Source organism: Larimichthys crocea, chromosome XVI, assembly GCF_000972845.2.
Source record: "Larimichthys crocea isolate SSNF chromosome XVI, L_crocea_2.0, whole genome shotgun sequence".
Taxonomy (NCBI): domain Eukaryota; kingdom Metazoa; phylum Chordata; class Actinopteri; family Sciaenidae; genus Larimichthys; species Larimichthys crocea.
This window is the reverse complement of record NC_040026.1, coordinates 17,584,242-17,597,697: the sequence shown is the minus strand read 5'-3', so window position 1 is coordinate 17,597,697 and position 13,456 is coordinate 17,584,242. Positions and strand designations below refer to the sequence as shown.

Here is a 13,456-nt window from a genome sequence, read left to right as displayed (position 1 = left end):
TGCCTCGCTCCCCGCGTCTTTCCCTGGCGTAACGTTCTCACACGCCGCACACAATGGAAACCGTCCTGGTTGTGGCAATTTTTCGTATCAAGCTGTACGTCTTCAAAAAAACAAACTGGAAGACCCAAACTTTCTCGGGAAGACTAACAGGCTGTGAAAGGCTGTAATGAGTAAATAGCTCAAAGGGTAGAAAGAGGGGAGAACAAATGGCCAGAAGAATTTTATCACAGTGCTGTGCTCAATGTGATTATCTCTCCTTTTTCCTTGCGGGTCGCAGCTTTAGGGGTCACCACCGTCTCATAGTTTCCATCTCACACACACACACACACACACACACACACACACACACACACACACACACAGGTTTGGCTTTGCCATTTCAATGACTCAATCGCATCTGGAGCTCTCCATCGATTGTGCTCAGTGACCCAGCAAAGGCCCATGTGGCGAGCGCCTGCCCCACCTCTCTGAATTAGACCACGTTCGAATGGGAGTCAGCATCACGGTCGCCCCTGTCCTGTTAACCAGGAGGTGGTGCTACTGGGATGTAGAGCACTACTTCATCTTTTTTTTTTTTTTTTTTTGCTTATACCGCTGAAAAAGCAAGGCGGGGATTTGTTTGGTAGGGGTTTTTCATAATAGTGGGGATTTTAAAAGGCTTTTCTGACACCTGGAGTTGTAGACACTTCCTCAAAGACACAGACGTACTCTTGTTTTACTGTCTGTGTCGATTTAGCGTCAGAGAGAGCGCTGAGAGATTCACAGTCAGGTGATGCTGCCTGCTTGAATGCACAAGATTCTCAGACTTGTGAGCTCTTGTTCTGTTGGCTCACGGTGAGGAATGAATGGGTTCGCCACAAACCTCGATGCACGTACACCCACGCAGTTACACTCCATGCTTACTCATGCACGCTCTTAACGCACACATATCGATGGCGATTCGTAACACATGCATGCAGGCACGAGCTCGGCGGCCAACGCGCTGTGCCGTAGACTGGCTGGCCTGCTTGCAGACCCTGCAGTTTGTTTAGCAACACTCCTTTTGACGACGCCCGAAGGGTGCAATTAAGCCCAATTAGAGCCTGTCAGTTTTATTAAGAGGCACAGACTGGCCAGGCTCGGGGGCAGTGAGGGGTAGAAGAGGGAGGAGGAAGAGGAGAGGGAGGAGGAGGAGGAGGAGAGTCTGCAGCACCGAGCTACTGCTACTCTTGAGAAACTGAGCACCGCTGAGAGGAAACTGCTGTAAATATACTGTATGCCAACTAAACAGAAATGACAGCTGTGGCAGTTAAATGGCTAACTGATGGTACCAGTGCTGGACTTAAGAGGCTGATCATCGTAACCAGGTCGGCTTCTGCAGGTAACCTCGGGTGCTCTCAGTTCAAATACATAGAGATCGCCTTTATGATAGCGTATAAAAAGCTACTTAAAAGTGCAGTTTTGTGATCAGAGAACCTGAAGGGATCAATAGATGACAAAACCGACCCGTCTATAAATACTCGCCGGCTACAGTGAATGCAGACATGTGTGGATGCAGATGTCACAAAGCATTTTCGGAAAGGGGGATAAGGGGTGGTGGCTGTGTAGTTATGTGAGCCTGCCCTGATATATTAGTGTGGTTGTGAATAGAGCAATACAGCTGGCTCGGAACAAAAAACTGCAGCATCTCTTTCATCAGCAAATCAAAAAAAAAAAAAAAAAAAAAAGAGAGAGAGAGAGAGAGAGAACGCAAATGAATGTATCATTCCCTTCACAATTCCTTTTCCGTCGACCCCTCGACAGAGATGTTTACAGATAGCTATCATTCCCCCTCTTTTTCACATTTGCGCTTGGACATGTTTCAAAAGACGGGGCCCTTTTCATCTCCTCTCTCGCTGTGAGGAAATTTGCTCCTTAATGGCTTTCAAAACAGGAAGCGCACACAATAAAAAGTGAGAAAAAACGCTCCCCCCAAGTCCCCTCCTTCAGTCGACGCATCCTTTTTTGCGGAGCTGAGTGCTGCAGCACACTGCCGCTGTGCCAAGGTGCCAACTGTGCCAGTCACACTGACCTCCATCTGCAGGCAACTTGATACCATCTTTTCCAACCGCCGCGTACTCCTACTGAATGGGTTCGCTCAGTCACACTGAAGTCTGAATGCCATTCAAGGCTCAGGCTCGGAATTGTGTTTCGAGTTTGTGCGCTATTGTATTCTTTGTTCACAGCTGCTGTGTAAAAAAATCCTTTATCACTAAACTGAATACTAAAAGGCTTGTATTGGAGGAATGCACACAGGAATACATTACTGCCAATGTGCAAATGATTCCACTATCAGGCAAATTAGAGCTGATTTTTCACAAGTCTTTATCAATGACCCTCAGAAGAGTAAGGTTGCACTGCTACGGACCAGCTCAAATTACTACTTAGGATGGTCTCTTGCCAATTACTAAGCTTACTATTTTAATAGTATATGTAGGTGTCTGTTTACTCATGTTGTATTCATAATTCCGCCTCCTGCAGGGCATCCGTGTCCACCGAGTGCCCTTGAACATGCCATGAGTAGTCTTTCTGCGCTTCAACTAAAAAGAGACCTGAAAGACAGCTACACACGCTTCCGCACAGTTGGATAAAACAAACCTTAACCACACAACTCAACCTCACCAAAGAACTTGCTTTTTTCAAAGATGTTCAGAAGAGTGTTTTCTCTCTCTCTCTCTCTGCCTCTCCCTCTCATCGTCTTTGCTTTTTCTCTCCCTTGGTAAAACAAATGCATCATTTTTCAGTAAAAAAATAAAAATAAAATCTTTACTCTCTCCTCTCCCTCCCATTGTGCCATTTCCGTGTATGGAAGTGTTCCCTCCCATTGATTTTTCTACCAAACCAAGGCCCCCTCTACCCAACACAAGCCACTTCCTTGCCGGTGTCATCTTCTTGTGCCATTCCTCCTTTTAACTGTCTTTTACTCTTGTGGCATAATGTGCAACTGCCAAACTGGCAGTGGTATAGGGAGCGTGGTGAGGGGAAACTGATACATGCGCTCAAAAGTTTCAGCTATTGATTTCTTTTTGATGCAGATGGGGAAAAAAAAGAGAACTGTTCAAAGCTGCGGAGAGATTTTTTTGTTTTTGATCAACACTACAGTGGAGCCGGGTTAGTAACGTTGTTGGTAGTGAGGCACGGGGATTAGTCCGTGCATTACATTCGTTTGGTTATGCGCCGTGTTCCAGTTCGACCTCTGCGCGGTCAAGAAAGCTTATTAAATGTAGTGACCAACATGCACTCCTAACAATGCTCGCCGATGTGCCTGCATCATTAATGTGCTTCAATCGCCTGGAGAAGGTGTTTATTTTGATGGAGGATGTCAACGTGAGCAGATAGGGCCTACAGCTCCATCAAAAAAAAAAAAAAAGAAGAAGAAAAAATGCAGGCTTGTGGGAAAACACAAAGATAGGCAGGACTACTCATGGGAGTTGCCAGGTTTGCAGAGCCAAGAAAAAACTGAAATGTGCAACGATATTAATGATGGGAACGGCTGAGAAAAAGAGTGATATATGTCGGGAATATTTCTGACATCCATATAGTCAGGACAGGATACTGAAATCAAAGGCACCGGAGAGCCATGTGCAGATATCCAGAGATGAAGGGCAAAGCTAGCAGGAGTGTTTTCCAGCCACACTGCTGCTCCTCACCCACACTTTCTGCTCCCCGCTCTCAGCCGGCCCTCTGTGATGAGTGCCTGTGTCCACTGGGGGCTACAATTAGCCCATCAAACTCATTCCAGCCGGGAATCCACAGCGCCTCTCCAATCCCCTTTTCTGGCTCTCTCCGAAGCCCGGGCTCCTCCAAAGAGACAGGCAACTTGTAAGACTAGGGGAGGTAGCCTTTGATGTGCCAGGTTCTGCCGAGGCCTTCCCTTTTTGCTCATATCAAGGCTGAGGAGATATAACAATTAAAATGGCGGGAGCAGAGCAGGCTGACACTCGTACAGCTCGTGTGCCATGTGCTCGCTTTTGCACCTCGGATCTGGCCTTTAACAGATGATGGGTGCACCTCAGTGTTAGAGCAGATAGCAGTTCCCCGGTGACTAGTGAAGCAATGAGAAGTTACATACCAGTTGAGAGATGTTCTTTTATGCCAGCGCTGTAAATCTGTCTTGTGGCTTCTCCTGGCTTCTGATTGGCTGGCCCTGTTTCCGTCTATGTCTGTCAGTTAAGACTTTTCTGCCCTGTGGCAGCCGTGCAGCATTTCACAATATTTTCTGGCCTGTGGCCCTGTATTTACTTCAGTAATCACTCGTCTATAAATCAGTTAGACAAAATTACCCATTAATTAATTAATTATGCAATTCATTCAATTTTCTTGGTATCTCAAACTTAAGACTTTTAAATCATATTCATGTGTGGCATGGATATAATTATTTGTCGTAACTTTTTTCCAAAATGATCATGATCCAAGCAACGAGATCATATGTGATTTTAAGTCTGGTTTATTTTTTTATGAATGTAGCTCCAAATGAATTCTACAGAAGTGAGGATGCACTTTTGTAGAATGCATCTAAATATATACATCTTGACTCATCAGTCTGTAGAAATCTTCCCTGACCCTGCTTGCGTCTCAAGAGACCCCATATTGTGTCCAGACCCCAAGCTGAACAAACTCTGGGCCAGTGGTTCAGATGGGCTGCTGTGTTACGTTGTGTAAGACACAGCTCCACTTCTGTCTCTGCTCCAGTGGGGCTCGGTGGCAGACAGCCAGGTAATTACACAGCACTGACTACCAGCCAGGAGAGAAAGGCCCACTACCACACACACACACACACATACACAAAAACACTTATTTGCAAGCACAGAGTATACAGATCACACAACCCAGCCTGCACACACACACACACGATATCTTTCTCCCATTCTTTCTCCTGCTCCCTCCTCACACACACACACACACACAAACCCAGCCAAACACAAGGACTATATTATGTCGAGGAGGATTACAATGACTCCAACCTGACCCGGCTGTGCAGCTGCTTTGCCTCTGGTGTGAGTGTGCCTGAATTTACAGTTTAGAGGTAAAAGACTGTCCACAGTTTAAACAGGTGTGTACTTATGCAGATGGGCGGCTCAAGCATGTGGTTTGCATTAAGCTGCTGCAGTGGAGCCAGAGTGAGCTTTCGCTGGAGCGAATTCCTAAAAAGGTACATGAATGAATTACACAGTGGTACCATGTGCGGGTTTAATCTCTGACAAAATTTGGAAAACTGCTCCAATTTCTGGCACAGAAATGACAGTGGTAGAGCCTTTATATAAAAAATGTATAAAAGAAGAAATAAAATTGACCGTGTTGAGGATTTATCCAGGTTTCTAACTATGTTACATTGCATTTAATCACATTTGATCAGCTCTCTTTTTGCCTCAGTCCTCATGCTTGAACTTGATGGTCGGTGCACAGAAATCTTAGTATGACATCACTATTTCTCCGAGCAGCTTCAGACAAACACAGTCGTGCATAACAGGAGTCACACAGTCTGAAGACTGAATGTCACTTCAAAAAGCAGATATTTTAAATCATCTTCAGGGCTGATACCATCAGTTTTTATTTTCAGTTACTCTTCACTAATCCCAACAGGCTTACCACTCCGCTTTGAGTTAGTGGAATAAAAACATCAAGAGTGCAATGATAAATCATTACGGTAACGTGATTATTTCCATTACCGTGAGCACATTAACATTTCAAAAACCTCAATATGAAGTTGTGCAGTGAATGAATGAATCTTTGGCTGGAATACAGCAACATAACATAGGTTAGCCGTTTTATCCTGACATGACAAAAGCACCAAAAAAGTGAGTTGGCATAAAGGCGGGTAAATTGCACCACCAAAACAAAAGGGGAGTCATGCTTCAAGGAAGCAGGAGGTATTCTCTGTCCCTTGTTGGTTATTCCAGACTTCTTTTTTTTTTTTCCCAAAAGAAAGAATCTTGTTTTAAAAAAGACTACCATGGATTCCAGTGAATGCCAGTGAGAATCAAGCGAGCTATTCATGCTGCCAGTTGATTTAGGCACGCCTCGCTACACACCAATCAGCCCGGCCCCGGCCTCGCCAGCCACTCACTTGTCTGCCATTCCAACACAAGATGGAGACAGTGCCAAAAGTTCCAATTAAAATATCCATTTGTGATGTCTGTGCAGAAAAAAAGAACAAAAAAAAAAAACAAGTACCAGGCTTTTTCGATAGCGTAGGAGAAAATACAACAAAAGCTGCCAAAATTCTGTGGACAAGCCACATACTTAAGAGTTTTCTGTCTACACAAACTAAATAAGTATGAAGAGTGTGTATGCAGGCACAATGTGTGTGTGTGTGTGCGCGCGTGGAGGCAGAGACAGACAGAGCGTGTGTGTTGTGTGCATAGGAGTGGGAGCGTCTTGTTATGGAGGAACAGAGCATGTTGCAGATAAGAGGGCGATGCTGTTCAAAGAAAAAGGCAGGCCGGTAAAGTGCGCGCCGATTCGACATCATCGCCTTACTGTCCCTTAATGAGCCTGGAGAGGAAGTCTGGTGTCCATAGAATCGGCTCCTGTCTCGCTCCAATCACGCTGCCGGGCTTTTTATTCAAATCTCTCAACACAACTGTCACACAGCCAGTCTGGTCGTGCTGTTTATCTTACTCCAGGAGGATGTTAACAAGACAAATGAATGAATAAATACACAAATAATGCGTTTAGGTAATGTTAATAATGTATGAAATGGAAGCTTCTTCTTGACAGTAACGCTGCACTAAGGATTCTTCCCAACTTTGGTGACAGGCTTGTTTATTATTTTCCCAGCATGCAATTCTCTGCATCTTTCGCAAAAAAGCGATGTCTGGCCGACGCTGGGCGTCTATAGCACATCCTGCTGATGAGAAAAAGTGGTCTGACATGTTAGTTTAGACTTCCTCTCGTGAAAAACAGCCGTCAGGATTGAGCCGTCTCTCCCTTCATCCAAAAACCTCTACTATGATGATCCTCCTTAATCTAATGGAATCCAGGTCTCCTTTTCACCCCCATCACACTTCCCTCCTGCTTTCGCCTGACTGATTTCAGTGACGTTTTAACAGGCCTCTCAATTAAAGTACTTTTTTTTTTTTTAGAGAGAAAGAGAGACCGGTTAAATAAATACAACAAGCGTGTGCACACCTGCACAGGTATGCGAGAGCAGTCAAATCGCAGCGTCACCTGCCTCAAAAGAAGTGTCCCAAACTTCCAGGACTATTAGAAAAAACAAAACAAAAACAAAACAAGAGAGAGAGAAAAAAAAAAAAAACAGAAGCGGGAGAAATATGCTCAAAGAAACTGACTCGGTAGGAAAATAAGTCTCACATCAAATTCCTTCTCTGGGCCCGAGACAAAAGCAGGGCCTGGCACTCAGGCACCGTCGACTACACAGACTTGGAAGACGGAGAAGAAGAAGAAGAAGAAGAAAAAAAAAAAAATAACAACACGCACATCAAAACCACAGCCAAACAAATCCATGAAAAGTTCAGATAGGTCTTCAGCGGAACTGCCAAGAGGAACAAAATCAAATAAATTGGGGGGTTAGTCTCGTTCAGGCTGGCCCGACAAAACCTGAAAACACTGTTTAGAATATATGAGGAAGGTGACAGAGGACGATGCTAAATGACTCAGAAAGCAGATACCCAGTGTTTACCCCCTTGCAAACTCCAAAGAAAAGCCCCTCTCCTGTTAGAACGCGGGTGGGAACAGAAAACCGAATTCAAGGCAGCTTAAGTGCTCTCTGGAATCACTCAGCATTCCACTGTCTTCAACACACACATCCACGGAGTTCAAATTTGACTGTGACAGTGTACTCATCCATAACTGTAAATTGTTCTTTGGGGAATTTGGCGGGCTTCATATTCCCCCCCTCCCACCAGCCCTCATCTTCCACCCCCCCCCCCCCAAACACTAGTCCCCTTCTTCTTCTTCTTCTCCTCTCCCTTTCCACAAAGCTGTCGCCATCACTCTCAATCACAAGCCGCTTGTAACATATGTATGCAGTCGCCATAGTAATTGTGGTTAAGTCATTACAAAACCAGAGAGATTCATGAGGCCACATAGTGATCTCTTTATAGTGAACTTATAATCAAGGACGCACCAATAACTTGTTTGGTGCGTCCTTGAAATGCCTTGATATGATTGCTTTGTGGTTATGTTTTTTGTTTTTTTTTAATAGTAATGTCTTATTTACTTACTTACTTTAGCCCAGCACTGTTCTGGTAGCCCACAAGTTATGGGTATCAGCAATGATAAAGGGTATAAATATTTAGGCTCCAAGTGTCAAACGTTTCCAACTGAATTCAGTCCATCCTCAGCGCTCTTCACTTTTCTGGGGTGCATTTATTCACCTACTATTTCGTGAACCCGGGTCACTAGTTCCCCTTAAGTCCGGCTGCCGTGAACAATACATGTGTGTCCGAGTCCTTGAGGTTGAACAGCGACTCGAAACGAGCACTGCTTAAAGACAGAAAAGATCAGACAAAAAGCCCTTCAGGCTTCTCTTCCACTATTTTCTATATTTTTTTTATTCTGGTTGTAGTAAACTGACAGCTTCCTACATAGAGACTTTTCTTTGTTGTGATTGGTCGGCTCAAATACACACACACACACACACACACACACACATGCATTGCATGCTCCTCTAAAAAGTGAAAGTTTTCTCACTTCACTTCAAGGCTGTCAGTCTGAACGAACTGCAAGCAATGACTAGTTGTGTTTTCAACCCTAAGCAGAGGGCAGTGATTTTTCATGGCGCACATGTACCTACGGTATGCGCGCGCATGTGTCGGTGTCATAACACTCGAGAGCCAAAAACGACTCTAAATTCTGCAGGCCACCCTTGGGATATATTCACTTAATCACTTCAACCCTGTTCTCAAAAGTTCACATCCAAACTTCCTGGAAAAAGGAGCGAGACATTTTCTGAGGAATAACAAAAGAGGGTTAGCGAGAGTAATAACATTGTGTTTAATCCTGCACAATTCTGCAAGTGAGAACAGCGAGCCAAGAGGGACTTCTCAGCGAAAACAAATCAACGCTCCCGCAGATGGATGTGTGTTAGCAACGCACGACAACAGAATCATGTGTCAGGAGTTTGTCTCCACCGCAAACGACCCGAGTTATGCTTTATTTAGGAGGCTTCCCGAGTTGACAGCTGAGTCGAGGTGTAACGTTGAGTTTAAAAAGTGTTTGCTGACCCCCCTCCACCTCCTCCTTTTTTTTTTCTCTACGTAGTTCCCCTCCTCTTTGTGGCTCATAGTGCTGCTGGGAAGGGAAAAAAAAAAAAAACGAGGTCACGGATCGCCTTACTCCAGCCTGCCTCCGTATGGTCACAACCACCCCCCTCTCTCTCTCTCTCTCTCTCTTCCCTCCACACCTTCCCCTACCAGCACCTCTCACTCAAAATCTCATTCCATCACTGTGCCAAATCCGCCTCATCCAGCCTCCTCCTCCTCCTCCTCCCCCCCCTCATTTCATTTCTCCTACACCCCCCTCCCACCCTTCCTGTGCCCTCAGCAGCCCAGTGCTAATTGGTAAATCTGTTGAACCATGCCAGCCCCAACAATGAAACACCTGGAGTTCTGTCAAAACAAGTTTCCCTGTGAAACGGCCTCCAGTGTTAATACAGTAGCGTTAGAGGAGCTGCTGAGTTTGTTGTCGCTCACGAACCGAGCCCGGAGTTCATGTGATCTGTGGTGGGGGGGGGGGATTTGTCAAAAAAGATGAGTGCATTGGGCTGTCAGTCTGTTAGGAGCGCTTCATCATAAATTAGATTATTTATCAATATCACTCCTGAACCTTGATCCCACTTCTTTGTGCAAATGAACTATGACCGAATCATGATTACCACACAGGTTTTTGTTTTTTTTAATCTTCTCGCCCAGTGTCTGCTCCGCACAAGCCTGTAAGTCAGATCTCTGGGTTAAACAAGTTCACGTCGCTGTACGCAAACATTTGAAAGTTCTAACCTGGCCTGACCCAGCTCTGACTACTTGTCATCCAAAACTCAAGTCACACCTTAGACGCAAGGATACTACAGATACTGCTGGTGTAGACAAAGGTGTGTTTGTAAGACACACATGCAGAAAGACAGGCACACCCAACAGTGATCCTGCCAGACCTTGTCAAACAAGTTCTAGCAAAGGTGCTTGTATAAGAGAGGGAAAGGAATCAAGCAGCAAGATGACAGGGGAGGGGAGGGTTTCTTTTTCTGTTGTTGTTCTTTGTTTTGTTTTTGTTTTTTAAATCCAAGTAGACTATACCGTCATATTAATAGCTGTTTTTTTTTGTTTTTTTTTGCAATCAACCATGTTTTACCTTCTTTCTTCCTTTCTTCTCTTTTCTTTTCTCTTCTTTTTTTCTAAAGGATGTTATTTACTGGCAACAAAGGCCTGACGGGGTGTGCAGAATCAACAAGCAATTGATTAGTCAAACAATTTAAGCAGGCAATCCACAGAGTCATGGTCGCCTCTGAGGAGATTAAATAAGTTATCCTTCGGGCTTCACAATGTCAGCGTCCTCCCGGGTTCAAGGAAACCAAAACAAGGCTTACTGATGTCCTCAGCATGTCCGCTCTGCAGCAGAATCAAAACTAACTTTACCTTTCTGTGAACACATATAAAGAGCTGTAGCTTTAATCCCAATCTGCACTCATTGGCCAACTTCATTCAATCTAATGCCTTTACAAAAATAATGTTTCGTCTTGATTGACGCTGTCAGAGAGGTAATAATCTAATTATATGTCTGTAACTGAGGTTGTAGTTTGCAGAGTTGAACTGGATTGCGTTGTTTCTATTAATTTGTCCACCCTATTTACATACGTGAGACGACCTTTCAATGTAATACACTCCAGTACGACCTCAGTAATAAGCTTATAACTGAGAAATGATAAGCTTCGTAAGAGCTGTTGCACTGGATGGCATTACATTGTACAGGTATACACAGTGAAGTGTCTGCTGAGCGTAAACTGTATGTGTTATTGCTCCATCTATCTCTCTGTCTTAACAGTCAGACCTGGATGCTGTTAAAAGAGAAGTGTCTTCCAAAACAGCTTCTCAAAGAAATACAAACAAAACAGAAAAAAGTCTCCCTTCTCCTGCTCTAATTCAAACCAAAGCACATCCACAATCATCTTCCAAAAAAGCTTAAAAAGGATGTTGGCATTAAACCAGAAAAGATCCAGAAACTGAAACTGGTTACTCATAAGACAAATAAAGAAGGCAAACACAATCCTCGGCACACAGATATGAGTTAGGAGCCAGACAAAACTGAACAGTGAAGAAGATGGACAGTCTCTATTTAGAGTAGGAGGCATGTACCATCCAAAATATCCCTCCCCCACACAAATATCTCATCACTTTGATTGGCATTTTAAGACATTTAAAAAAAAAAATCACACCAGCAAGAAAAAAGAAGCAGCAGCACTGAATTATAGCACAAAGCACATCACAGCATGATTATCAGCATCATCACCAGGATTTAGGATTTTTTTCATTCATTATTTTTGTTTTGAAAAAAAAAAAAAAAATCAAAAAATTATCATCAATTATCAGTTGTTAATTTGCTTTTTGGAATCAACCAAAAAAATCCAACAAGACATTTTTGGAATTCAAAGTTCTCTCACCAAATGAAATTGGTGAAGGCTCAGATCTGACTGTCCGGGGAATTCCCAGCAGAAGGGCCCCTGAAAGGCAAAGATGGACGTTCCCAAGTCACACAATTATATCAGCTCTCCATCTCCTGCTCGTTCTCTCCCACACATACACACACACACACATATATATATATGTATCTACACACAATCCCAGCCGACCAGGTTTTTATGCAAAAAGCAACGTGTTCTCCCTGGAAATAATGCATCCCCTGGCTTTTTAGTTATTTAAACTACTACCTCGTCTCTGCTGGCTCAGCTTTCTCCTGGGTACGTGTTCGGCCCCATTATTACTAATTTTACACAGAGAGAATAGGAGAGCACTGGCTCTGCACTGGTTACGTGGCTGTTGGTACTGGCTGGCTGGTTGTTAAAACACTATTTCACTTTGGTAGAACATCTTATCTCCTCGGCATCTACGCCTTCACAGACTTTCAGGAGCAGTCAGCTGGTCTGGGGATCCGCTGTCACCGCCACGTTTATGGCGCTGATTATGCAAGCTCTTTAAATGCAAACAGGTAGCATGATCTGGCACAGAGGAGTAAATAATATCACCCAAGTGACAAAGTCATGTTTTGTGCAATTATTAAGTATGTTTATAATGAAAATAAGAAAATATGCTGACAACAGGTCCCCAGAGCAGTTATTCCTAATATTTCTATCACTTCACTGTGTGCACTAAAAAATGTAAACTGCCTCATCTTAAATGTTCAAACACAAGATACTTTCGAGGAGGAGGCATTCTGAGATTTAACTTGCCCCTATGAGCAAAAATTCAGATCAAGAGACGATAGAGGACAGGAAAGGAAGAAAGGGAGAGGAAGGTAGTTATTGATTTCCTAGGGAAGAAAGGACATGCGAGTTGAAGTCTCAGAACATGCAGAGAAAAGCAAAAAAAAGGGCTTTTAGTTTCCTGAAGGGCTCTTTACCTAAAAGCTACTGCGGTCGGTCGCTTTCTCTGCAGCAAGATCACTGGGTTCTATTTGTACTTGTGCTTGACCCCGAGGCCAGCTAGATAACTTTTTCTTAGAGCTAGACAGTGAACACTGTGGTTATTGGTGAAACACACACACACACACACACACACACTTACAGATACAAATATGTATTATCCTTTTAAATGTGCATGTCTAACATGGAGTCACACGTCCCCTGGGGTAGCTTAAGTTCACAGGGGTTATTTAACGGTCAAATACCACAGCAAAGAAAGCAAAAAAAAAAAAAACTACAACAGCCGTGAAGCTACTCGTGCACACTGAACGACAAACCGCTATTCACATTTCCTTTCGATCGCGTGTTGTAACGGAGAGGCGATATACACGTTGGACAGAAAATATGCAAACATTTTGAATTCTGGTCGGTAATTTTAACAGGCACCTTTAAAAATGTTTAGGTTTAAGTCCATAAAGGAGCGAGAAGACTCTCGAGTCATTTTTTTGTGGTTGTCGTTGCTGACCAAGCCAACACTGAGTGTATTGTCTGTGGGAACAAGTGGCCCGTCCAGACTGCTGGACAGATACAATGCCTGAGGTGCTCTCATTTTCACTGTCACTGTTCCCAGCGCCTGACGGCACGTCTCGACAGCCTCAGATTTTTTGGCCCCGAGTCGATGATGTAAGCATGACCCCCCCTTTAACAAACGTCTTGTCTGGAGAAGACAGTGAGAGACAGCTGACAGGCACAATGGTCTCTATCCGAGGTCTGAATCGCGTGATTAAAAAAGAACCGGCCGATACGGATGAAATCTTTTTTTTTTGGTACCATTTTTCACAAGTTGAAGTATAAAAATCGAAAACT

General features: G+C 43.9%; 1 protein-coding gene and 1 long non-coding RNA gene across 29 annotated transcripts in view; both read right to left on the bottom strand.

Moving 5' to 3' along the window:
- The window catches only part of tcf7l2 (transcription factor 7 like 2), an 88,791-nt gene that overhangs the window by 39,006 nt on the left and 36,329 nt on the right, over positions 1–13,456 (bottom strand). For 15 of the 28 annotated variants that reach the window (XM_027289508.1, XM_027289507.1, XM_027289506.1 and 12 more), the window contains exon 5: positions 11,633–11,692. The exons of the other annotated variants lie outside the window; for them this stretch is intronic. In XM_027289508.1, the coding sequence (XP_027145309.1) occupies positions 11,633–11,692 (60 nt within the window). The remainder of the gene's footprint in view (positions 1–11,632; positions 11,693–13,456) is intronic. 28 annotated transcript variants of the gene reach the window in all.
- Positions 566–7,870, bottom strand: LOC113747884 (uncharacterized). Its single transcript, XR_003463966.1, has 2 exons — positions 4,091–7,870; positions 566–3,911 (listed from the first exon to the last, which is right to left on the bottom strand). It is a non-coding gene; the product is annotated as an uncharacterized LOC113747884 (long non-coding RNA).